We start from the raw sequence: 27,601 nt of genomic DNA, 5'->3' as shown, positions 1-27,601 counted from the left end.
TGAAGGGCTCTGTAGCCTGTGGCTCCAAGTGAAGGCTGTACACTATCACTAGCAGTCTTGAAAAAGAGGAAGGGTGGCTCCTCTAAAGTCTCTTATGGTCAGAGGTCCTGGGCAGGACCTCTTACTGACAGCAACATATTGCTTGTCTACACCCAGTCCTATAACAAATCTGGGTGTTGGATAGTATATCATGGTACTCATCAGGAATGTAAGTGTCTGAACTCCATCCTAATTAGAACTCTGAATGAAAGGAGCTGGGGTATCATCTGAGGTGTAATAGTATTTAATTGCTCATATCTATGAACAGAGGGATATTAAAAAGAATGAGATATTCCTGGGCAGTGTTTGGATAGTATAGCTAAGTTCGCAACATGGGATGTACTATGTATGGGGCTTCCAATTAAGCTAAGAGAACTCTGGCATTGGAAAGAGGAGGTGCTGAATGGCTTCCTCTATGTTCCAAGAGAGGCTCCTAGAAAGTGAATCTGGGCTTCTGGTCAGTTAAGGGAGAACCAATTAGCAGGGTGGCAAAGGCTGTTCCCCATGACGTCAGCAGTCCCTTCTCTGGACATTCTATTGTATTCTGGAGAGCTCATGGCATCCCGTGATGTCACCAGTGTTGTAGCGACATCAACTGCCCCCAGGGCATCCTTCAGTGCCTACAGGGTAGAGCATAGATATGCTGCTGGCAAGACTGAGGGGTCGCCAGGCGGTGGTGGCGCACGCCTTTAATCCCAGCACTCGAGAGGCAGAGGCAGGAGGATCTTTGTGAGTTTGAGGCCAGCCTGGGCTACCAAGTGAGTCCCAGAAAAGGCGCAAAGCTACACAGAGAAACCCTGTCTCCAAAAAGCCAAAAAAAAAAAAAAAAAGACTGAGGGGGTCTCCTTGGAAGAGAGAATGGCGAACATCCAGAGAATAGAGAGAGACGGAAGGAGGCTGGCCTTGAGTCTCAGAGGAAAACAACCAAAAAGGGTTCCTGGGGAAGGCACAGTGAGTGCTGGGCAGGAGATGGGGGCTTCCTGGAGGAGGTGGGCTAGAACTGGGCCCTCAAGTAATGAGGCAGAGGAGTTGGAGCCTCTGAGAAACAAATTTTTCCCTGCTTCACATGTTTCCTGAAATCCCAGGGTCCAGAACATTAGCGTGTGCCTCCTCTAAGCCAGGATCTAGCAAGTCCAAGGCTGTTATTCTGGGCATGCTTATCTTTTACCTTTCCTGGGTCCTGAAGGTGTAATATGGGGACAGAAGGAGACAAGCAGGAGGCAGAGTGACTAATGTGTCCCCAGCTGAGGCCAGGAATTACTGCACTTCAGCTTCGGGAGTTTCCTTTAGATGCAGTGGCTGTCGACACTAGTCACATGGAGAGACAAGTGCTTCTGGCCAAGTCATGTCATCAGGCTGTCCAGCAGACTCCTCTGACACCTCTCCTTGACAGTGGTCCCTTAGGGTCCTGAATCAGCAGCTGAGGATGGCAGGTAGATCTCTAGTGTAGTCAAACAACTGTAGAGATATGGAACCAGGGCAGAGATTGGCTCCTTTTTACAAGCTCTGCATGTTCTGGGCTGGCAGTTGGATGACTTGGTGAGTTCGTTAAGCATGTTGTGTCTCAGAATGACATTTCAATCCCAGCCATGGGCCTGGAGTGACCAGGCAGGAGATCTGGACTGTCCACAGCACCTGAGTGCTTGTGCACTGTGTTATTTTTCTCCTGGCTTCTGAAAGCACAGGCAGACTTCAGGGCTCTGGGTTCATGCATGTTGCATCCTGTGCTGCTATGAATTTGCCCGAAGAAGCCATCTCTGTGTTCCCTGAAGCATGTGTAGGGAGGCAGAGGAAACCTCTGGCTGCTTACATAGCCACATCTCTACAGAGTGGTGAGAAAGCTGAGATTTACAGAGGGTACATCTTCACCTGGCCTAAAATATTTGGGTTGACACTGAGTTGTAGAGGTGATCTTTCTGTTTGTGCCTCAGAGTGGTCTGTCCATCCTCTATGCCTTGTCACTATGCAAGTTCACTTGTGTTCATCTACCCACAGAGGCTGCTATGGAGCCCTCATCCCACCCAACCCTCCTCACCAAGAAAGGGGTGAGGAAGGAGATGCAGAGGCTGAACATGGAGCTGCAGCTGATGACAAGGGAGAGAAATGAGCTGCGTGATCAACTATTCTTCGTCAGGAAAGGATCCATGCACAATAGGTATCTCTTGTTTCAACCTTCCTGGTATCAATTTTGCATCTGCAAAGTCACCTTCATCTTCATTTTAATGTCTTGGATTCTAGGAGCTTGAACCCTAAGGGTTTCCCTGTGCCCTACTTCATGTCCCTAAATGCCTCCCAATGCAGAGGCAGAACTTGAAACCTGGGCAGGAGGGAGATGAGGATTCTAACCATTCTGCTTCCTCCATTGAAAACCCAAGCCTGGAGTCTGAGTCACACAACTCAGGGACTGGTGCAGTATTGCTTGATTTCCCAGCATGCATTTGAAAAGACCATGACATGGCTTGTGTGAGATACTAGCTGCTGTGAGTTTGTGTTAGTTTTTGAACTTGCCTGGTATGTAATTATGTGCTGGAAGATCCTGGTAGCAGCTTGTCAGACCTGATCTGACTTGATTTATTTCAATGAGTGACTGATAGTCCTGGGGGTTGTCACTGTTTTTCTATTTCTTGTGAGTTATACTCTTGGACAATATTGCTCCACACATTTCTTCAGTATCCCACATGTGCTCTCCTCTCCTTCACTCTTGCGCTCTCTCTCTCTCTCTCTCTCTCTCTCTCTCTCTCTCTCTCTCTCTCTCTCTGTTTCTCTGTCTCTCTCTCTCCTGTGTGCATGGAGCATGCGTGCTGGCATGTGTGTGTGTGTGTGTGTGTGTGTGTGTGTGTGTGTGTGTGTCTGTCTGTCTGTCTGTCTGTCTGTCTGTCTGTGTCTGTGTGTTTATGAGCATTTGCATGTTTGTGTGTCCCTACAGATTCTGGGAGTTAGGCATCTATGGTGGGCCTGATGACTTGCCTGTGTCTCATTTCCAGGTGATTCCAGTGCTGATATGAGATCTGTGATCATCACTTTAAGCAGCTCTGCTCTTGTCCTATGTGTTCACCTTGATGCCAAATAGGAATTCCTTGGGAGATTTTATAGCTGTTCTGATGTTGGGTCTCATCTCCAGAATTATATGCTCTGTCTATCCCTGCGGTAGTAATGACCCAGGCTCAAGAATCCTTGTCCTGAAACAAAAGAAACATCATTGCATGTTTCTTGTGGGACAAGACCTTTATCATAGACTCCTGGGAACAGAGAGCTAGATGCCTCTCCAGGCTTGCTGAGTGGACACATGCAGCAAGGACACCCTCTATCTGAACACTCAGTCTCTGTTGGCCTGGGCCAGGATTACAAGTTAATTAAGCACCAGGAAGTTTCAGTACATAGTAGCCAACTGAGACCTCCACTGTGTTGCGGTAGATCAGGACAACAGCATGTGTTCACATGATCCTTGAGGCCTATATTCATAAAGATCTTTGTTCCTGGTGCCTTGCCCTCCCACAGGCCAAATACTTGGTATGAAGATCTGAAGATGGAACATGAGGAGGTCATGACTGACCTACAGAGATTGCAGAATGAGAACACCGAGGCTTCAGAGAAGGTGGATGAGCTTGCCAACCGGACAGTCTTCTATCGATAAGTGCCTGTTGGCATGGACCCCAATAGTTGTTGAGTGGTCATTTCTGCCTTTCTTTTATTATTATTTTTTAATTTTATAATTGAATTTTACATATCTGCCACAGATTCCCATGTCCTCCCTCCTCCCACCGCGCCTCTTCTCCCCTGTCACCTATACACCCCCCATTCCCATCTTTCCAGGGCAAGGATTCCCCTGGAGATTCACCTCAGTCTGGTAAATTCAGTCGAGGCAGGTCCAGTACCCTACTCCCTTCACCTAGGCTGAGCAAAGTGTCCCAGAAAATGCCTCAGGCTCCAAAAAAAAAGCTCATTCACAAAGGACAGGTCCAGGTCCCATTGCCTGGGGGACTCTGAAGCAGTTCAAGCTAATCGACTGTCTCACTTATCCAGAGGGCCTGATCATGTTGGGGGCTCCTCATCTATTGGTTCATAGTCTATGTGTTTCCACTAGTTTGGCTATATGACCCTGTGCTTTTTTTAATCATGGTCTCAACATCTCTTGCTCATACAATCCCTCGTCTTTCTTGCTGATTGGACTCTCAAAGCACCTGGGGCCTAGCCATGGATCTCAGCATCTGCTTCCAACAGTCATTGGATGAGAGTTCTACCATGACAGTTAGGGTTGTTTGGTCAACCGAACACCAGAGTAGGACAGTTTGGGCTTTCTCTCGACCATTGCCAGTAGTCTATTGTGGAGGTATCTTTGTGGATTTCTGGGGACCTCTCTAGAACTTTGATTCTTCCTAGTCCCATGGGGTCTTCATTAATCATGGTCTCTCTTTCCTTGTTCTCCCTCTCTGTTCCTGATCCAGCTGTAATCTCCCACTCCCCCAATCTCTCTTTCCCCCAACCCTTGTCCTTCATTACCCCCCCACACACATCCATGTAGATCTCATCCATTTCTCTGTCTTTGGGTGATCCCTGTGTCTTTCTTAGGGTCCTCTTTACTAGGTAGCCTCCCTGGAGTTGTGAGTAGCAGTCTAGTCATCCTTTGTTTTACATCTAGTATCCACCTATGAGTGAGTACATACCATGTTTGTTTTTCTGAGTCTGGGTTACCTCACTCAGGATGATTTTTTCTAGATCCAGCCATTTGCCTGCAAACCTCCTGATGTCATTGTTTTTCTCTGCTGAGTAGTACTCCATTGTGTATATGTACCACATTTTATTTATCCATTCTTCAGTTGAAGGGCATCTAGGTTGTTTCCAGGTTCAGGCTATTACAAACTATGCTGCTATGAACATTGCTGAGCATGTGCCCTTGTGATATTATTGAGCATTCCTTGGGAATATGCCCAAGAATGGTACAGCTAGGTCTTGGGGGAGATTGATTCCCAATTTTCTAAGAAAACGCTGTATTGATTTCAAAAGTGGCTCATGTCTGCCTTTCTTTGTCTCTAGACTGGAGAGTCCACAGCTCTGGTTCTGTCCTTTTTGCACCTTAGCAAGCATCTCTTTGACTTGTGTCTCTTGCACTTAGTTTGCTAAGTATGAAAGAGACTATCCACTCCTCCCACCATTGTTTTGGAGCCTCAGGAGCCTCTAGGTAGAAGAGCAAAGTGAGCTGTGGTGGTGCCATTCCAGTACTCTGGAGGCAGAGTAGGCAGATCTCTGTGATCTCAAGGCCAGTCTGGTCTACAGAGAGTTTCAGGACAGATAGGACTGTTAGCAGAGAAACCCTGTTTCAAAAACCAAACAAATAAAATAAAGAAAGGAAGGAAGAAAGAAAGAAGAAAGGAAAAGGAAAGTAAAAGAAAGAAAAGACAAGCGATTTGCACTATGAGGGGAATGTCAGGCAGCCCTGGGCATCTGGGAGCCCAGGACTAGGCTTTACAGATCTGGTTTCTGTGGAAACTGTAGATAGAATAAACTTCACTTGGATCTTCTGTCCTCTCTCAGAGTGTATTTGTCCACTATTACTGAAGTTCAGGACATTTGAGGGAATCCTCTTTTCTTTGAAAGGACATAGATGCCTATTGGTTTTGGGGTTTTCTGAAATATTTCGAATTTTTTTAAAATTAGCTGCTCTCTTATTTGGCCTTTGGAGTGTAGCTGTCATGACTATTTTGGGCTCTTGGCTACATCTTCCTGAGAACCTGGGGCTATTTGTTGTGAAGGTTCCTGGAGGCAGCAGGGGGGGAGGCAGAAGGAGACTGGCAGGGCCTTACTATACAGAGGGTCTTTTCCAGTGGTCTGCACAGCCAGGTCTTCATGGAACATACTCAGCTTAAGGACCAAGTAGCCATGCTGAGGCAGGAGAACAAGAATCGGACAGAAGATTGGGTCCTGCTGAAACACCACTTGGCGGCATTCAAATTGATCTGGGAGGACCAAGAGGAAGAGACCAGTGACCTCCAAACCCAGCAACAACAGGTAGGGGCAGGTAGGTGGGTCAGGCTAAAGTCTGGCACCATTTTCCCATTGGGGTCTCTGTCTGCCCATCCACCCACCTGTGCTTTCACCCATCACCTTACTCATCCATGCTCCCATCCAGCCACCCACCTGATGCTATCTGAGGTGTTCACTTCAGTGTCCATGCACAAGTACTTCTGGGAAGTTAGCCTCTTCTGAGAAACTAAATTATTAGCAAACCATGCCTGCTGCTGTGCTTGAAACTCCGGTCCAGTGAGGGAAATGGGTCAATAACATATCAAACCTACATGTCATTTTGATAGGTAGGATGCTGTGCACAGAGCTTTGAATGAGTGAATTGTGGGTCCTGAGGCTCATGTGATTGGCAGGGGTCATGTGAGATCACAGAGGGGAAGCAGCTTACAAGGAGGAGTATCCTGTGTAAATGCCAAAGGAGTCCTACTCATAGTCATAGATTTGGGTGGCATGTGGCCTTCTCCTGTCTTCATGAATCCCAGTGTGTTCTCCTCCCTTTGACTGACTTTTGGTTCACACTGACATAATCCTGAGTAGCAGCTCATGAGCCCTGTTTTCTGTGAGTGCTCCTTGAGAGTCTACCATTGTGGAGAATAAAATCTGGATTTGATTGGCTGAACAGATGGGGGCTTTTGACAAGCTGAATGCTAGGGTGGGTGCTTTGCTGCTTCTGAAATAAATTCTCTAGCCATCTCAACAGAGTCTGGCCAAACAGAGCACACTCCCCACAGCAGTATTAATCCTCAAGGAATGATGGCAGAGTTGTGAGACTCTTCAATATGCTGGTGTGCTTGGCCTACTCATCTGTTCATTTGCATGATGTTGTATTCTGCTCACTTCTTTTTCTATGAGTGTAGTATAAGCTCTTTTGGCTTGCCTCACCTACCAGTAAGCTAATTTGATCCTTTGTATGGGCTTCATGTGTATTAGACTGTGTCCATGCCTGTATACAACTCTCTACTAAGAACACAATGTTTTAATGAACAGGAATTTGAAAGATTGGAGGGAAGCCTGCAGGTCCTGTGGAAGCAGAAGGAGATGATCACCCAGGAAAAGGACTTGGCAAAAAAGCTGCAGCATCACTTTGAGGTCTCCCAAATGAGGTAGGAACCGAGGCTGGGGGGAGCAGGTGGAGCCATGGGGGTATGTTGTTTTTGGGATCACTATCATTTATGGCCTCCTGCTCAAATTCATGGCTTCCAGCTACAAGAAGGGCAAGAACACTTCAGAGTATTGATCAGGTTGAGTGTACAAACAATTCTGTCCAGGAATCAATATGTTTAATACTCTGTGTGTCTGAGCAATGGTGTCCTTTCTCCCTTCTGAGTGCTCTGGTATGACCTGAGTAGGCTTTCCTTATAGTCACAGAGATCTGCCTGATTCTGCCTCCCCATGATGTAATTCAAAGTTATGCATCACCATGCCTTCCTGAAATTACATTTTGACTTAGGAACATCCCCTGTTGAAAAGAGATTCCTACCTTTGAATACTGTGCTGTGCATCATTTTCCCATTTCCTGGGACAAGTGTTCTCTGGATTGAATAGGTTAAGGACTTTCCAGAATGAACCTAGGCAGATGCCTCAGCTGCAGGGAAGATCAGAAACTTTTCAGGAGTGTTCTGTAACAGACTGTCAAAGAGTCAGGATGCAGATTCCTAGTTCTGGTTAGGAAATCACAAGTTTCTGTTTCATCCCAGAGTCCATCAGGGCCAGTGTTCTCATGCACACATCTCAGGAAATGCTGCTCTAGGATTACTGAATGATTCTGTCTTGCATGTTGGTCATGTTCAAGGTGCCTCCTGGGCATGAGTCCTCAGCTATCTTCACAACCTTGTTTGAGTGTCTAGAACGCAAGGCTGCAATATGGCTATCAATAAAATGATGTGGTTGGTCAGTAATTCATCATGAATAATGAGTATCACTCTTGTGCTGATGACTTTGTTATTAATAAGTTGTTGCTTTTACAAAATGATGTCCCCAGACTGTAAAAGAAAGACCCTTTCTTTCTAATAGAACAGAAGAAAAACATTACTTAGCCAAATTCTTACAGGTGTTAAGGGCTGAGGAAAGTTCTATGCCCAACTACTCTGTGACTCTTATTCCTTGTGGGTAAAAACAACGACTTCAGTCAAAAGATCCATGTTGAGTGTCCAGCACAGTTGAGGTGGTGGGAGGCAGCAGTTTAACAGCTGACAATGGCAGGTCCCCAGCAGGACTGTGTCCTAACTGCCTTTCCCTCCTAGGTCAGAGAAACTGACACATGAGCTGGAACAGGCCACAGTCCAGGATGAGAGCCTGCTTCAGAAGGAGCTGTTAAACCAGGAGCCACCTGCTGAGCCCAATCTCCGGGAAATTCTGGATTATTATGCACTGTCTCCCTATTATTTTATTTCCTGTGTGTGAATAGGCCTTGGTTGTGCCCAGCCATTTACCCTGGATGCCTGCTTCTGGGCCTTGACTCCCTTTCCTTATTGACAATACTGATTGAGAAACTGATTAGGCCAAAGGAAGGCAGACACCATGAAAGATGGCATCATTCACCCTAGGATCAAGGCCTCCTCAGAAATAGAACCCCATCATAGCTCTGAACTTTCCATGAAGCAAAAACCACCTGACCTCCAGGTCATCCAGACCCAATCTGATCCTAGTGTCTGTTGGCTCAGTACTCCTGAAGAAAAGAAAGCATCAAAATAAGACTGAGATACAAAAAAAACGTGACAAGATAATAACTCATGACCCTGACATCCACCAGCAAATGGCCCCAATGGGGAATACAACACCATGGATGCAGGAGATGTTGAAATACAAAACTTACTATGTCAGTTTATGGTCAAGGACTTTCACAAGCTGACTGAGTCCTCAGCCCTCCATTTGTGGCAGGAAATCAACTTGGAAGACTTTTTTGATGTCATGCTGTTATCCACACAAACCACACCCAAAAGGATAGGATTCTCTCTCCAGTGCAGTGCTGAATCAGACTGACTCCATGACATGCAGAAGTACGGCTGAAGACAGTCCCCACAGATGTGAAAGTAGTCCCTCTTTCCATGTAGGAGTTATTAGATCTTCCATTACGAGGATCAATGGGGATTCTCAATTTCACATCTGGACTGAAGGGATCAGACCTGAAAAGGATCTGTAGAAAGTGTCAGAGTCACCTTTGACCTTTGTCGACACTCAATGATCCTTATGGAGTTGTGGGTCTTGAATAATCACACAGGAAAATGCTGACTGAAACAATTTCCTAGTGGCCAACACATTGCAGGTTCACCCTGATGCAGAACATCTTCACAGATCAGGTGGCCAAGTCTGTGTATATTATGCCAGCAGAGAGCTGTAATTCACCAGAAAATGTCCCTTAGTGTCTCACAGAGTGCTCTATGAATAAGCCAAGGGCTTATCAGTGATAGGGCCTAGCAGTCATTTGGTTGAGAAAGCTCAGATAATGTTCTGATGCTCAAGAGCTGTGTCAGGTGTTTATGGATCACATGAACATCAGCTGAATGGCATGTGTATAGAATGTGCCATTCCAAAGACGAAATAGCACCCTATATCCAGTGCAGGGAGGTGGATTTCCAGCCCCAGCTTTAGGATGAGATCTTGCTGAGTATAAAGGAAACGTGTAAGGGAATCACCTGTGCATCATGTCATAGTAGACCAACTAGACAGTACAGCATCATGACGTGCAGGGAAAACGGCCTGAGTGTGCTGCCAGTGTTGTGCCTGCAGCTGATGAGATTCAGGCATGACCCCAGATGACCTACATATATCACAATTTTATCTATCATAAACCTGAGTTTTGGGACAATTCTTACTTTTTGAATATTGGATGAAGACAGATTCTCAGGACCTACAATTTATTCACCATGTGGCCTTGATTCCCAACAGAGAGAATCATAATGGATTACTGTGTTTATTTTAAGCCTAAAGATGAGTGGAAATGATATGATTTGTTGATGAGGACGTATGCAATCAAGCATGTTTCATTAAGATAGGACCTGATGCTATATTTGAAGGTGTATGTTTCTAATTCATGGAACAGGAGTTAGTATAAAGCAAAATGTAGAGACTTGTGAATGGACAAAGCATTAAATGCAGGAGGATCAGCATGCAGTTCAGAGCTGAGAAAGTAACACTATATCCAGACATGCATGACTATGTGCAGGATGCCTAAAAATAAAAAATAAAAAAGCTGTAGGGTTCGGGAACAACCACCAGGGTGACTCAGAAACTGTATGGTGCAAATGTATTACTGTACATTAAGAAGTTTAACTTTCAGAAGATTTATCTCTTTGGGATGGAAAAATTGCAGCTGAGGAAAAGCCTTGGCCCAGGTAGACATTATGGTGTGTTTGCACATGGAGGTGTTTGGGATTCCACTCTTGCTAAGGATGAACAGGAGAGGGCTTTGAAGAAACGCTGAAGCATAGCCAGAGCTACTGGGCAGCCAGGAGGAGTCCGGGTGTATAAATCAGTGCTCATCCTGATGGACCATCAAGAATACTTTAGTGAAGATGACTCAAGTGAATTCAACAGTGTTTGAGCCAGAGCTTGTAGCATTTTTATCCTTGAACTTGCTGAAAACTCACTTATAAAGCCCCAAAGAGGCATAACTATGCTCATCTTGAAAAGGCTGTTGCAATCATTGACTCCCTTGCTACCTACCATCTGTCCAACGCCAGTCACAGGCTCCAGGTCTGTGCTGCTCAGTCTGCAGTGAGAGAATTCTGCATAGCTTAATTTTGTTTTTGATTTTTGGTTTAGGTTCTGTATCTTAATTGTTTTCGTTATGGGTTTGTTATTTTGTTGTTATTTGTTCTTGTTACTGATTTTCAAAATTTGATAAGGCTAATGGTGTTGATAACCCATTTAATGCCCCCTTTAAAAATATATTCTTTATGTTTAAAATAAAAAGCAATTTCAAACTTTTCACATGTGGGCGAGTTTGTTTTGTCGTGTGTGCTGTCATACTCCTGTAACCCTAGTTCTCACTCTTAGAGATGGATCTCTGCAATTTCCAGGCAGCCTGCGTTACATAATTTCCTTCTACTCTCCAGGGTGACACAGGGGATTGGTGTCTTGGGTATGGATTGCCACGTTTACTCCCTGAATACACACTTTATGGTGGACTCAGTATTCATACTATCTCCATGCTGTCATATATTTAACTATTCCTAAAATACGGTACTCTATAGACCCACTTTCATGAAATGATCATCAGGACTGAACTATTGAGAAATGCCCCTTTACTGCTCTACAGACTCTCAGGAAATAAAACCATTCATTAAGAGAGTCTAAAAGAAATCAGGAAACCCATCGATATCTGCCTCTATTTATTTTTGCAACACATCGTCATTAATAACCACACAACAGAGATAAGGACCTTCCAAGTCACATTGGGAAATAGCTTTTTGTAGATTCTGTTGCACTTGACCATGCATTTGGTGTACTTTTTTTCTTTTTTGATTTATTTATTTTTACTTTATGTGAATGGGTGTTCTTCCTATTGTACATCTGTGCTAGACATGACTGCAGTTCCTGAAGAGGACAGAAGAGGGAAACAGATCCCATTATAACTGGTTGTTATACTCATGTGGGAGAGCACCAAATGCTCTTAACCTTTGAGCTCTCTCTCTAGCTCCTGCAATTGGCTTTTGATCTTGAAGCCCTATGTGTTGTATAGGTTGAACTGGATCACCTCCGATCAAAGAAAAAGTCTCTGGAGATGTGTAGGGATGGGTACATGTGGTAGGCATGCTAATTTTCTGAAGCAGCCTGGTGCCTATGCAGGGCTCTGGTGTCACCACTGATCTCCGTGGGTTCAAGATCATGCTCCAGTGTTACTTATAGTTGGGGTTGGAGAAGAAGACCAGCTATGACTTACTCAACTGTGGGTCCTCAGCAGAGTGTTTGGCTGGTTTGATAAATGATACCAGATTTGTAGATTAATGTGGCTTCTTTTATTAGCATTTGTGTAGGCAGATAGTAGTTTTCTGTCAACTCTTCAAAGGCTAAACTGTCCTTAGAGCCGAGTATGGACTATGCCCCTCTTTAGTCTCCCAGATAGCTAAACATTCCAGGTGTATTTGACACATCTGACAAAATGCAGAGTTGAGATGACCCTACTTGGGCCTGGGTTCCTGGTAAGGAATCCTTGATAGCAAGAAAAATCTCCAGCTAAGCTGTGTTGTTAGGAAGCTCCAGAGTAGGCACAGGACATGTAGCCTGCAGCAGAAGATACTTGCTTCTGGTGGAGAGCATGCCCATGCAAGCTTGGGACAAGAGAGGGACAGTGGAAGTTGCCCTTGACCATGGCAGATCTCAGAGTATATTGAGGAAGGATTTCTTTCAGGTGACTGTTTTATAATTATAGCTCCCTGGAGCGGATCTGACTTTTGATTCTGGTTGTAAATCAGAGAATTCAAGTGTGGAGGAAATAATCCTGTGGGTCCATGAACAGGTGCTAACAAACTGGTACTTTTACAATCTCAGCAGTCAGAAAAGCCTAGTGGATGCTTTGGTCACTGTCTGTCATAGAACACCTCTTTCTGAGCTGACTCTGAGTAGAAAGTGTCCTCTATAGACACACTTGAAATAATGTATGACATGGTTTAGGCCACATTACCAAGTTAGTACTATATTGAGTGTGTCTCCTTGTCCATCTTCTCAGTATCTGGGAGCAGCCTGGGACCAGCTATGCCTTGCTCAACTGTGGGTCCTCAGCAGAGTGTTTGACTGGTTTGATAAATGATACCAGATTTGTAGATTAACGTGGCTTCTTCTATTACGATTTGTGTAGACAGATAGTAGTTTTCTGTCAACTCTTCGAAGGCTAAAGTGTCCTTAGTGCCCAGTATGGACTATGCCCCTCTTTGGTCTCCCAGATAGCTAAACATCCCAGGTGGATTTTTTGTTTGCTTTACTGTTCTTTCTTCCAAGACATGGTTTCTCCGTGTAACAGTCTTGGCTATCCTGGATGTACCTCCCTTTGTAGACCAAGCTGGCCTCAAATTCAGAGATCCACCTGCCTCTGCCTTCCAAATGCTGAGAGTAAAGGCCTGTGCCACCACTGCCCAGCTACTTTCCCAGTCCTGAGAGCATTCTGTCAGCCATTCCAGGGACCAGTCTTGGAGTGGACAAATTGAGAGCCGACTCTCTTCTCTCTGCCCTGTAATTGTGAAAGATGAAAGGAGTTCCAGACCTGGGATGTAACTCAGTGGTCCAGCAGTTATTTAGCATGCACATGATCCTAGGTTAATCCTAGCTCTAGTGGCTAAAGGAAAAGAAAAGGTAAGAACACAATGACATCCAGAGTGTAGCTTACAACCAAAGGGAGGCTCCATAGAGGCTTTAAGTCCTCCAGACCCCGTCATCCAACCTCCTACCTCCAACTGAGAAGTCTTTGCAACCTGAAGGCCTCTCTGCCGATGCAGCAAATTAAATCCAAATTAAACCGAATGGGACTGAATTGGAAAAGCTTTAGTTTAATTGGTGATGCCTTCTTGGGTGATTTTTAAGCCCCTGAGAGAAGAGACTGTGAAGAGACACCAGAAGAACCATGGGTCTATTTTCTGGGATGCAGCTTATATACCCTGTGGGAGTGGTCTTGAGCCTCTCTGGGGGAGAAGCTGTGTTTGATGGGCTCTGAAGGGGCAGGTTTGGGGAGGAGCTGTGTTTGGCAGACTTTGAAGGGTCAGGTTTGAGCAAACAGACAGGAGAGAGGAGTTAAGGTGGTTCTTCCATCAGAACATTCCAGATTCTTTGGGTATAGGGATACCAGGGTGCCAAGGGTTGAGGTGGAGCTCCCACCCACACACCATCCTCCACAGCATCCTCTACATTCTACATTTTTTGAAGAGAGAATTTCACTACGGCAATCATTTTATGGGCAGTGGATAGAATCTACACTTACTAATAAACACAGAGATCTACTCAGAGAACATAAATATTGATGCACACCTTATCAAATTCCATGATTGAGGTGATTAGCTGGTGAGGTGGCTAAGGAGGTAAAGGTACTTGCTGTCAAGCCTACACACCTGAGTTTCTTGCCTGGGACCCACGTGGTAGAGAGAACAAACCTTACAAAAACTGTCATCTGAGCTTCATGTGTGTGTTCTTATGCATCCTCACACTTAGCACAGCTTTTCAAAATCACTCAAAAGACCATGGTGAAATCATTTGTCAAGGAGGATGCAGATCCCTGTCAGTAATGGCTCCTGGTCAGATGCTGCAAATACTGAAATGCTGGGCTACTTTAAATTCACACCAAAATCTGTCACTGTGGCTGTTTACAGAAGAGCCAGAGCTCCATGTCTTACATGCTGTAATTCCCAAGGTGAGGAAAAGCATCTTCTCACAGAAGAGAGACAGCAAGAAGTAGGGCCTGAGCTAGGGTGTCACTATTGAGAGCAAGGACTGCTCCCATCCAGGCCATAGTGTGAAATGATTGTCCTGGGTTTTGTTCCAGCTCTCAGAAAGAATGGACAAGGGACCTCAGAAGAGAGAGGTAGAGGAGGTACACAGGCAATGGGGGTGTTTGGGCTTCTGGTGGTGATTGATGAGGAAAGGCCTTCCATGAAGGAGCTCATAAGGACTCAAACCTGTAGGAGAGGGTGGGGTGCCCCAGAGGGAGGTAAGGGCAATGGGAAGAAGCTAGGGGCAAGATAACCTGATCAATGGAAAGCTTGGTGTACTGTTGATTGATGAGTCCATTGGCCTTCTCAACCTTTCCTGAGGATAAAGGTGTCAACCATAGTTATGAGGTGTGGACATGTGAGTGAATTCCCCATGCCAATCCTTGCCTGGTTGGTGTCATCGAAGCTGGTGCAGAGGTTGACATCTCTGGAGGGCCCCTGGGAATGGACCTGTGAAATACTCAGGAGTGTGTGGCGGCCAAGGCGAGTGTGGCCCCCAAAAGGCTGACAATATTGTGACCAAGCATAGGTGCAAGACAAGCAAGTGTGACCAGAAAAACAGTGTGAGAAGAATCGCCCTGCAAGGATACAGGGACGTGTCAGGGTCATAAGTAGGAAGGAAGGGATCCCATCCACCCCCATGACAGAAATTGGTGAGGGAACTGTAGAACCTGATTGAGATGCCAAAACAGAATAGGTAGCTCCTGTGTCCAAAAGAGAGTCAATGGACTTACCTGTTACCTGCAGGGTCACCCTAGGCTTGGAGAGGGCAATGGGAGTCAGCAGGTCTAGGCAGGGTCAGTTCTCCAGCAAGCTTAGGAGTTCTCAGTTGCCAGTGTTGGTGAGGCTGCACCTCCATGGCATGCCATAGAGGATGAGCTTGCATGGGGGCATTCTGATTTCCAGTGCCCAGGCTGTTTGCAGATTGGGCATGGCCTCCTGGACGGCAGTGTGGTCAAGGCAATATTGTGACCAGTGTCCCTGCTTGCCAAATTTGAAGCAAGTTTTGGCAGAGTTGACTGTGGGCTGAACTCCAGTGGGATGGAGCCTCATGGCCAACTTCTCTTGTACCCCTTGTGGGAGGTCCCTGGTGGCCTCAGAGCAGCTGCTAAGGCTTGGGCTTGGAGCATATTCTGTTGGAGCCTTGTCTGTTGGGTTGACTCGGCTGTCGTTCTTGAGCATTAAAACTTTAGAAGCCATTTTCACCAATTCTTGTAGGAGAGTTTGGGGATCCTCCTCAGCCCTTTTAACTTTTTTCTAACATCTGGCACTGACTGAAAAATGAAATGGGTGGGTAGGCAGGAGTTGAGTGAGATGGAGTATAAGAAGAATCTGGGGAAGATTTGGAGGCCTTGGGTCAGTGTGTAGGTTGAGGCATTGGGAGATGGGGGGAGCAATGGAAGGAGGGTAAGGAGGAAGAATTGGGTCTTAGATTCATGGCCCCAGAGAAAGGTAGGAATGCAAACCCCCCCCCAAAAAAAAGTGGATGTAGGCCAGTTCTGTCCAATTATATCAGATAGCCAAAATTTGAATAGATTTTGTGAAAGACCTCCAGGCACATTTTGGGATCAAGCTTTGAATGGCAAGCACCATTTCTGAAGTCTATGCTGGGGACCTGAAGCCTAGCACAATGTGTCCATTGTGGTAAGTCTTGGGTCAAAAACAGGGTGTGTGGGAAATTCCCTTCAACAGAATATCTTCTGGAGAAGGAGTCCCATGGAACAAAGGCAGCCCCTTGCTTTGGAACAGGTTAGGGGGCCTGGCGTGGACAAGTCCTTGACAGGACATCTTGAAAAAATGAAGACGCCCTAGGGCTAGGCAATGATTTGGAATGGAAAATTACCAATCTGGGAGTGATCTCAGTCTGTCAGAGAGCAGGTGTAGGGGACAGGATAGTTTTCGTACCACATTATCCTGGGCCAGTGGGAAAGAAATCCCCCACCCCCTCGGTGGAACCTCCAGATTGTCTTTGTGCACACTGATAGGCCTCTCCACTGACACAGCAATCCAAATTAGGAAAAGCCCAGTTTTAATGGATAAAGCATTCCTGGATGATTTCCTGGGTCCTTAGAGAGGAGACAGGGAAGAGAGACCAGAAGAACCACAGGCCTGTTTTCTGGGATACAGCTTATATACCCCATGGGAGTGGTCTTGAGCCTCTCTGGGGAAGAAGGTATGTTTGGTGGACTCTGAAGGAGCAGGTTTGGGGGAAAAGATGGGGGAGGGGAGTAGAGGTGGATCTTCCATCAGAACATTCCAGACTCTTTGGGTATAGTGATGCCAGGGTGCCAGGGGTTGAGGTAGAGCTCCCACACAAACACCATCCTCCACAGCTTCCTCCACGGTCTACATTTGTTGAAGAGGGACTTTCACTAAGACAATCATTCATTCTTTGGGCACACCTTATAAAATTACTTGATTGAGGTGATTAGCTGGTGAGATCACTCAGCAGGTAAAGGTACTTGCTGCCAAGACTACACACCTGAGTTTCTTGTCTGGGACCCACATGATAGAGAGAACAACCCTTCCCAAAATTGTTGTCTGAGCTTCATTTGTGTGTTCTTATGCATCCTCACACTCACCATAGCTTTAAAAATCATTCAAAAGACCATGGTGAAAACAATTATCAATGAGGATGCAGACCCCTGTCAGTAATGGCTCCATGGGGACATTTTCTGCTCCAATCTCCATGGCCACTCTCCAACCATGGTGACACTTAAGTAATTATTTAGAGACCCCTAAATAAATTACCCATAGTGGTATATGCTAGAAGCATTTTTGTGTTGGGGTTAGGCATGGGCCCTAGACTTGCAGGCAGGAATGGGGGAGGAAGTGAGGAAGCATCATTACTTATTGTCCTGGATCTGGCTCTACGAAGCACCCTGTCTGGCAAAATTATAATGTAGCCTTGTTAAAAAGTTCAAGGACAATAGGCTTTGGCTTGTGTAGTCCTTAAAAAGAGGGATTCTTCAGCAAAGTGGCCCCCTGAGCCAGGCTCCAGGTCAGATGAGGGACAGTGTCATAGGGAGCAGGGATTCCAGGCAGGTCTTCTGGGCTCCAGGACCCTCACTCCTTCATGCTAAATTCAGGGAACATTGGAGCTTGAATTCATTTCCTTCCACATATTTAGTGTGTTTTAATTAGGTGCTAAGAATGGAAACAGGCCCTTCGCTGTGCTCTATCACAGAGCCATATCTCCAACATAAATGATGTGACATTTCTTTGGCTGTCTTTTTTGAAAATTTCTTTTCTCTTTTTTTATTTTTACAAATTATATTTTGTATATGCGAACATGTAGAGGTCTAAAGACTACTTTGTTTGGTCTCATTTTTCATTTTCCTCCACGTTTATGAAAATTCTGGGCATTGAACTTACATCTCCAGGTTTGTACAACTAGTCTTTACTTGCTGAGCCTTTTCATAAGCCCCTGACTTGCATATGTATATTATTTTAACTTTTTGTTTTTTTCCCTTTTTAAATATTGATTTCATTTTTTATGTATATGAGTGTTTTCTTGCAGGTATGTTTGAGCACCACATGTGTTCCTGGTGCCTGAAAAGGCTGGAAGAGTGTGTTTGAACCTCTGTATGGTTGCTGGGAATTGAACCCTCATTCTCTACAATGAGCAGGTGCTCTTAACTGCTGACCCAACTCTCCAACCCACTTTTTCTTTCTTCGTTTGTTTGTTTTTGGAGATAGTGTCTTACTATGAGGCTCTGGCTGTCCTGGACTCATGTGGTAAACCAAGCCGTCCTCAAACTCATAGACATCTACCTGCCTCTACCTTCTGAGTGCTGGGATCAAAGGCAAGGGCCACCATGTCCTACTTCTGGCTTGCATGTTTAAAGTGCTTTGTTGCTGGAGTAATCTCCAGTCCCACCCTGGCCTGCAGCCACTCAGATCCAAATAAACACAGAGATGCTTATATTATTTACCTGTTTGGGCTAATGGCCAGGCTTCTTTCTATCCAGTTCTTATATCATAAATTAACCAATTTCTACTGATCTGTAAGTTGCCATGTTGCTAGTGGCTTACAGGTACTTTCACATCATGCTTCCTGTCTCTGGCTGGCAGCTCCTGACTCAGCCTTCCTCTTCCCAGAATTCTCTTCTCTGCTTATCCTGCCTATACTGTACTTCCTACCTGGCTACTGTCCAATCAGCATTTTATTTATCAATCAATCAGAGCAACACATTCACAACATCTCCAGCAGTGCTTACTGTACAGCAGGCCCTGTAGCCGCATTGAAAATGAGCACTATTCAACAAATCAAACCTCACATTGCTTACATCTCCCCAGGGAGACAGACAGAGAGCAAAATGAAACACACCCAGCTTAGATGGAGGCTCTTGTGTCAGAAGGTCTAAAGATGGTTAGATCAACTGCATTCCACAAAGGCATCAGTTCTGTGAGGCCTTGGCATTGTTATAGTCATGGTTGTGGGGCTCAAGACAATTCCTGAAAGAGGGATGAGTAAGAATATACCAAGACTTGATACAGAACAGTGGTGGCTAGTATGTGTTTTCCTAAAGCTTATATACAGACTTCTAGCTCTGGATGACTCCCAGGGCATGCAGAGTGGTGACTAGAACTTGAGACTTGACCATTCAGGTCTAGATCCATTTCTGCTGGGCCACTGGATTGAGTGTCAAACTTGAAAATTCATAAGTCTACCAGGTAATATTTAAAAGATGTCTGAATGAGTTGTGAGACAGTGCAGGCTAGATGGGGGATTTTGTTGTTGCTCTTTTTAAACTGTGGTGTGTGTGTGTGTGTGTGTGTGTGTGTGTGTGTGTGTGTGTGTGCACATGTGTGCATTTGTGTTTGTGTGAGTGTGAGCATGGGTATTGTGGTCAGTGATTGGTCTTAGGTCCTGGTGCTTGCCTTCCTCTTAGAGACAGGGTCTCTTTGGATTGTATTTTTTTCTCTGTATAGAGAGAGTTGTGTACATGCCATTGCTTGCATGTGAAGATCAGAGGGAAAATCTGGGGAGTATATCCTCTCCTTCCAACTTTACATGAGTTCCCAGGAACAAACTTAGGTCATAAGGCTTCATGGTGAGTTCTTTTTCAGCTGATCCATCCAAGTTGCTCCTCTTTATTGTGTTTGCCACTGTGTGTGCCTGGAAAACCAGCCCTGTGTTACTTTCTTTTTCTCCACTTTTTTTTTTATTAAGAAAAGGTTTTTTCATTTTACACATCAATCAGAGATCTACCTCTTCCCTCCCACCACCACACCAGTCCTCCCCCCGACCCACCCCCAGCAGACCACCCCATCACTCTCCACAAGATGCAAGGCCTTCCAAGGGGAGGCACATCCAGTAGAGGCAAGTCCAAATCCTTCCCCCTGCCTCAAGGCTGCATGAGGTGTCCCATGATAGGTAGTGGGCTCAAAAAAGCTCCTTCATACACCAGGGATGGATTCTGATTCTACCTCCAACTCTCCCCCCTTCAAGCCAATCAAGCTACACAGTTAGTTTTCTAGGCGTGCAGAGGGCCTAGTCTAGTCCCATGCAGGCTCCACTGCCTTTGATCCAAATTTCATAAGTTCGCACTAGTTTGGTTTGGTCATCTCTGCAGATTTCCCCATCATGATACTGATGCACTTGCTCATAGAATGCCTCCTGTCTCTCTTTGCCTGGACTCCTGGAGCTCTGCCTGGTGTTTTGCTGTGGATCTCTGCATCTGCCTCCATCGGTCATTGGAGAAAAGCTCTGTGAAGACAGGGTATTCACCGATCTGGTCACTGGGGCAAGCCAGTCCAGTTCACCCTCTCCACTATTTCTAGTAGTCTAAGCTGTGGTCATCCATGGGGATTCCTGGCAACTTCCACAGCACCGGGTTTCAATCTATCCCCATGTTATTTCTCTCTATAATGGTATCTCTTTCATTGCTTTCCCTCTCGCTCCCTGTTCCAGCTCAACCATCTCATTCCCTTATGTTCTCATCACTCATGCCTTACCCTATTGCCTATCCATCACCCCCATTTCACTCATGGAGATCTCATCTATTTCCCCTTCCCATGGCAATCCATGCATCCCTCTTTGGGTCTTCCTTGTTAGCTAGCTTCTCTGGAGTTGTGGGTTGTTGTCGGGTTATCCTTTGCTTTACTTCTAGTAACCACTTATGAGTGGGTCCATACCACCTTTGTTCTTCTGAGTCTGGGTTACTATACTCAGGATGATATTTTCTATTGGTTCTTTTGTCTCTGTCTGCCAGCTCACTATAGGAACAGTAGGATTAGATAAAATAACTTCCACACTGAGCTTTACATGAGTTCTGGAATTCAAATGTGGTATTCATTCTTCTGTGGAAAGTACTTTACTCAGTGAGCCATTTTTCCCAGCTTGGCTTATTTCTTCCTTCTCTTCCTCCTCCTTCTCCTCTTCTTCCTCCTCTTCCTCCTCCTCTTTCTCCTCTTCCTCCTCTTGCTCCTTCTCTTCTTCTACAGTTTTTCAAGACACAGTTTCTCTCTATTGCCCTGGCTGTGCTGGAAATTGCTCTATAGATCAGGCTGGCCTCGAATTCACAGAGATCTTCCTACCTCTGCCTACTGAGTACTGGTTCCAAGGAGTGGACCATCACTGCCCAGCTTTATTTTTGGTTTAGAGATTTATTTGTTTTTATGTGTATTGGCATTTTGCCTGCATGTATATGTGCGAGGGTGCCAGATATCTGGAAACTGGAGTTTTGGGTGCTGTGGATTGAACCTGGGCTCTCTGGAAAAACAGTCAGTTACTTAACTGCTGAGCTATCTCTCCAGCCCCTGGCTTATTTCTAATATTAACCCCAGCTGATGATATACAGCTCAGATTTAACTTTATTAATCATGCCTAATGTGTGAGCTGAATGAGTCAGCCAGGTCTATTTGACATGGGACAACCTGAATGGCATGAGAATATGGTTTTTCAAGATTTATTTTTATTTATGTTTTTGGGGGGTGTCTGTTCGTGTGGATTTTACATACGTGAGGCTATTCCAGGCTAAAAGACTCTGTCAGACCTTCTGCTGCTGGAATTGGAGGCACTTGTAAGCCACCCAACACATGTCCTGGGACCCAAACAAGGATCTTCTTGAAGAGCAGCAAATGCTCTTAGCTACTCTGCCAGCTTGGAATATGATTCTTGTAGCCCTGAACTTCCTACATCTACAAGGCTCCTTTTAGGAAGAGAGGCTGAGAAGCCTAGGCCTTGAGCTTTCAAAGAAGGGTGATTATAGAGGTTGTCCACACCAGAGTCTCTGGCTGTTAGGACTGAGATTTATTGACCTCTCACTAGAGCAATGGTTCTCAACCTTCCTAATGCTGCAACCCTTTAATACAGTTCCTTCTGTCCTGGTGACCCTTTCAACAATAAAATTGTTTCTTGCTACTTCATAAGTATAATTTTGCTACTGTTATAAATTGTATGTAACAATCTGTGTTTTCCTGTTGTTGTAGGCAATCCCTCAAAAGGGTCATTTAACCCCACAGGAGTCACGCCCCACAAGTTGAGAACTACTGCACTGGACCTTGGCATTGGGGTCAGGATGACTGACATAGAAAATGACTTTTCCTTGGTTATGATAAAACATAAGTTAGATATGAAACTTTAGACTCATAAATATAGGATAGATAGAATATTTTTTTATTTTGCCAAATACAAATAGACTAGATAATGTAACTGTAATTCTTGCTAGATAACTGTTTTGTTTTATGTAATTTTAAGAGGTTAAAGTTAAAAACCTTCTTTTTGTTTAGACAGAAAAGGGGAAATGTCTTTCTGTATGCTCTGATTGGTTGATAAATAACCTTTTGGCCTATGGCAAGGCAGCTTAGAGGTGCACAGGAAATTCAAAGAGAGAGACAGGAAGCAGGCTGGGAGAGACGCCAGTGAGCTGCCCAAGGAGCAACATGTATTGGCATGCAGGAAAAGCCATGGAACATGTGGTGATACACAGATTAATAGCTAAAGGCTAATTTAAGATATAAGAGCTAGCTAGCAGAAGACTTGAACCATGGCCATGCAGTTATAATTAATATAAGCCTCTGTGTGTTTACTTGAGGGACACGAGTGGGAGAGATTTGGTGAGTGGCAGGTGGAACACAGGAAATCTTCCTACTACAAATAAAAAAAAACACCAAGAACAATGCAGAATGCGGACATCCACCAACAATTGGTCCCGGTGAGGGGCACAGCAACACGGAGGGAGGATCTGTTTCTGCTCACAGTTACTCTGAAAAGTTTTTACTGTGAAATTCTATGAGCTGACTGAGTCCTCGGCACTTTGTATGTGGAGGGGGACATGCGATGGGAGACTATGTTGATTTCATCCTGCTATCCAGACATCCCAAACAAGAAGCATCATCTTCTCACTCCAGTCCAGTGCTGAAGCTACTGCATGTCATGCACATGTGATGCTGAAGTTAATGCTCTACAGAGATGACAACAATCCCTTGCTAGTCATCTTAGTCATTTCTTTTGTCCATTAGGAAATCAACTGCAGATTTTCCTGTGTCACAGCCTTGACTGAAGTGAACTGTCCCGAGAAAGGATTCTGATGTGGTATCACCAGGAGCTTTTATGTCTTTGGATAGCAGCAGCTCCTCATGTCCTTTTTTGGTCTTGAATAGGCAAGGAACATAGACACATGTTGCCTAACAGAATCATCTAGTGGCCAACATAGCATAGGATCAACCTTGGCAAGTACTTAAACTACAAAGCCCCCAAATGTCATGGCTACATTTGTCTTGAAAAGGGTATTACAATCTGTGGCTTCATTCCTACTCTATGCCCTAAGTCAGTCACAGAGTGTAGGACAGTGCCACTAAATCATCATGAAGAGAACTCTGCTTCATGTAAATTTTTTTGTTTGTCTTTGGGTTTTCTTGCATTGAGTTTTTGGTTTTCTTTGTTTTGATTTGATGTCTTTATTTTTTGGTTCTTTCTTTTGTTTTTTCCTTGATTTGATATTTTGCTAAGGCTATACACTATAGATACTGAATGCCCCTTTAAGCCACCATTGAGTCTAATGACTGTATTTTCATAAATAAAATGCAACTTTCAACTGTTCATTCTTAATCTAGGTTTTTGGCTCAAGTGTGGTGTCACACACCTTTAACCCTAGGACTCAGCAGGGAGAGATGGAGCTCTGAAAATTCCAGGTAGTTTTGGATACTTTTTTTTAAAGGTTTCTGCAGCTGGGGGTTTATTTATTTTTTTTTTAATTTTAATTTACAATACTATTCAGTTCTACATAACAGCCACAGATTCCCTTGTTCTCCCCCTTCTTGCCACCCTCCCCTTCCCCCCAACCCAAGCCCCATTCCCACCACCTCCAGATCAAGGCCACCCCCAGGACTGAGATCGATCTGATAGACTCAGTCCAGACAGGTCCAGTCCCCTCCTCCCAGATTGAGCCAAGCATCCCTGTATAAGTCCCAGGTTTCAAACAGCTATCTCATGCAGTGAGCCCAGCACCTGGTACCACTGCCTAGATGCCTCCCAAACAGATCAAGACAATCAACTGGCTCACCTATTCAGAGGGCCTGATCCAGTTGGGGGCCCCTCAGCCTTTGGTTCATAGTTCATGTGTTTCCATTCATTTGGCTATTTGTCCCTGTGCTTTATCCAACCTTGGTTTCAACAATTCTCACTCATATAAACCCTCCTCTTTCTCGCTAATTAGACTCCCAGCACTCCATCTGGGGCCTAGCCGTGGATGTCTGCATCCAGATTCCTCAGTCCTTGGATGGGGTTTATGGCACAGCTATTAGGGTGTTTGGCCATCCCATCACCAGAGTAGATCAGTCCTGGCTGTCTCTCGGCCATTGCCAGCAGTCTTTTGTGGGGGTATCTTTGTGGATTTCTGTGGGCCTCTTTAGCACTTTGTTTCTTCCTTTTCTCATGTTCTCCTATTCCTTGTTCTCCCTCTCTGTTCTTGATCCAGGTGGGATCTCCTGCTCTCTTTCCCTCGACCCTCGCCCTTCATTGCTCCCACTCATGTCCAGGCTGTTCATGTAGATCTCATCCATTTCTCCATCATTGGGTGATCCCCGTGTCTTTCTTGGGGTCATGTTTTCCAGGTAGACTCACTGGTGATGTGAGTAGCAGTCCAGTTATCCTTGTTCCACATCTAGTATCCTCCTATGAGTGAGTACATACCATATTTGTCTTTCTGAGTCTGGGTTACCTCACTCAGGATGATTTTTTCTAGATCCATTCATTTGCCTGCAAACCTCATGTCATTGTTTTTCTCTGCTGAGTAGTATTCCATTGTGTATATTATTTATCCATTCTTCAGTTGAAGGGCATCTAGGTTGTTTCCAGGTTTTGGCTATTACAAACAATGCTGATATAAACATAGCTGAGCAAGTGCTCTTGTGGTATGATTGACAATTTCTTGGGTATATGCCCAAGAGTGGTATAGCTGGATCTTGGGGGAGATTGATTCCCAATTTTCTAAGAAAGCACCATATTGATTTCCAAAGTGGTTGTACAAGCTTGCATTCCCACCAGCAGTGGAGGAGAGTTCCCTGAGTTCCACATCCTTTCCACATCCTCAAGCGTAAGGTGTCCTCAGTGTTTTTGATCTTAGCCATTCTGACAGGCGTAAAGTGGTATCTCAGAGTTGTTTTGATTTGCATTTCCCTGATGATTAGGGATGTTGAGCAAGTCCTTAAATGTCTTTCAGCCATTTGAGTTTCCTCTGTTGAGAATTCTCTGTTTAGTTCCATAGCCCATTTCTTAATTGGACTGTTGGTCGTTTTGATGTCTAATTTCTTGAGTTCCTTATATATTCTGGATATCAGTCCTCTGTCAGAGTGTACAATGGAAAAAAGAAAGCATCTTCAACAAATGGTTCTGGCATAACTGGATTTCAACATGTAGAAGGCTGCAAATAGATCCATATCTGTCACCGTGCACAAAACTTAAGTCCAAGTGGATCAAGGACCTCAACATAAATCCAGCTACTCTGAACCTGCTAGAAGAGAAAGTAGGAAGTAGTCTTGAGCGCATTGGCATAAGAGATCACTTCCTAAATATAACACCAGTAGCACAGGCACTGAGAGAAACAATCAATCAATGGGACCTCTTGAAACTGAGAAGCTTTTGTAGAGCAAAGGATACAGTCAACAAGGCAAATCGACAGCCTACAGAATGGGAAAAGATCTTCACCAATCCCACATCTGACAGTTTTGGATACATTTTGATTTCCCAGCCAGATAGGGCTACAAAGAGAGATGGTGCCTTTTGTGTGGACTCCATCAAGTGGAGTCTTAACAATAAAAATCCAGGGTCACATATTGAGGGTAAAAATACCCATATTAAAATTCCTACACTTTCAGAAAAGGAATACAGACCAATGCATGTTTCTAGGAATAATATCATAACATGCTATAAAAATCAGTCACCAACCATTCAGGCTGTTCACAAACAGAGCACGACTGTTGTTGAACTCTCAGAAGTACCAACTGCCTTACCTTTAAAATGGCTAACTAATAAACCTGTCTGGGTTGGACAATGGCCTTTGACAAAAGAGAAGCTACAAGCTTTAGAACAGCTGGTTCAAGAGCAGTTAAATGCTCAACACATTGAAGAATCTACCAGTCCTTGGAACTCTCCTGTATTTGTTATTAAAAAAAATCTGGTAATTGGAGAATGCTGACAGATCTGAGAGCTATTAATAAAGTAATTCAGCCAATGGGCTCCCTACAGACTGGGATGCCCTTGCCCTCTATGCTACCAAAAGAATGGCCTATAATAGTTATTGACTTAAAAGACTGGTTCTTTACCATACCCTTACTGGAAAATGATAGAGAAAAATTTGCCTTCACAGTACCTAATTATAATAATTCTCAGCCAGTCAAGAGATATCAATGGAAGGTCCTCCCACAGGGAATGTTAAACAGCCCTACTTTGTGTCAATACTTTGTGCAGAAACCATTAGAGATAATTCGTGTAAAGTTTCCACAATCCACAATTTATCACTATATGGATGATATCCTATTAGCTGATCCAAAGTTAGATACATTAGAAAGCATGTTTGAAGAAGTAAAAAAAGTTTTGCCTCGCTGGGGACTGCAAATTGCTCCTGAAAAAATACAAAGAGGAGATTCTATTAATTACTTAGGATATAAGATAGAGCTACAAAAAAATTAGACCCCAAAAGGTACAACTAAGAAGAGATAGATTGAAGACTCTTAATGATTTTCAAAAGTTATTAGGAAGCATTTCCAATTTACTGGGTATCATGGGAATACCCAAAGATGGACTACAAAATTTGGCTAATACTCTAGAAGGGGACAAAGAATTAAATAGTCCAAGAGAATTATCAGCCGAAGCTGAGAAGGAATTGGCTCTAGTAGAAAAGACAATTCGAGAAGCACATGTGGATCGTGTGGATCCAGAACTTAAATGCATTCTTGTCATATTCCCCTCCAGACATTCCCCAACAGGTATTTTGATGCAGAGGGAAGATATTATATTGGAATGGATATTCCTACCACATAAACCAAATAAGAAATTAAAGACTTATATAGAAAAGATCTCTGATTTGATTCAAAAGGGTAAATTAAGACTTCGCCAGTTGACAGGAATGGACCCAGCAGAAATTGTAGTACCATTAACTAATGAGGAAATTTCATCACTATGGAAAGATAATGAATACTGGCAGAGAGCCTGCAGTAATTTTTTGGGAGAGATTAACAACCACTATCCCAAAAGCAAGAGAATAGAATTCATAAAGAAGACTGAATGGATCCTTCCTCACATTGTATGACAAAAGCCAATTTCTGGAGTCCTCACATTCTATACTGATGCAAATAAATCAGGGAAAGCAGGATATAAATCAGGAGACTTAAGTAAAGTGGTGCAAAGTCCATATAGCTCTGTACAAAAGGCAGAACTGTATGCCATTCTTATGGTACTGATGGACTTCACAGAACCCCTCAATATAGTCACTGACTCTCAATATGCAGAGAGAGTTGTTTTACATATTGAAACTGCTGAATTTATTCCTGATAATACAGAATTAACTTCATTATTCATACAATTGCAGGAAATCATCAGAAAAAGGGAACATCCTATATATATAACACATATCAGATCCCATACAGGTCTGCCAGGACCTTTAGCACAAGGTAAT

At 44.3% G+C, this 27,601-nt stretch overlaps 2 protein-coding genes across 5 annotated transcripts in view; both read left to right on the top strand.

The window, feature by feature from the left end:
• Positions 1 to 3,953, top strand: part of LOC143267305 (uncharacterized) — a 40,367-nt gene extending 36,414 nt beyond the window's left edge. For both annotated transcript variants that reach the window (XM_076544620.1, XM_076544621.1), the window contains 2 exons: positions 2,035 to 2,194; positions 3,538 to 3,953. In XM_076544620.1, coding sequence (XP_076400735.1) covers positions 2,035 to 2,146 — 112 coding nt within the window. In that variant the 3' untranslated portion in view covers positions 2,147 to 2,194; positions 3,538 to 3,953. The remainder of the gene's footprint in view (positions 1 to 2,034; positions 2,195 to 3,537) is intronic.
• The window catches only part of LOC121832237 (disks large homolog 5-like), a 189,739-nt gene that overhangs the window by 126,073 nt on the left and 36,065 nt on the right, over positions 1 to 27,601 (top strand). For all 3 annotated transcript variants that reach the window (XM_076544595.1, XM_076544597.1, XM_076544596.1), the window contains one exon: positions 7,048 to 7,163. In XM_076544595.1, coding sequence (XP_076400710.1) covers positions 7,048 to 7,163 — 116 coding nt within the window. The remainder of the gene's footprint in view (positions 1 to 7,047; positions 7,164 to 27,601) is intronic.

Source organism: Peromyscus maniculatus, chromosome 9, assembly GCF_049852395.1.
Source record: "Peromyscus maniculatus bairdii isolate BWxNUB_F1_BW_parent chromosome 9, HU_Pman_BW_mat_3.1, whole genome shotgun sequence".
In the NCBI taxonomy this organism is placed as follows: Eukaryota; Metazoa; Chordata; class Mammalia; order Rodentia; family Cricetidae; genus Peromyscus; species Peromyscus maniculatus.
This window is presented reverse-complemented; position numbering and strand designations above follow the sequence as displayed.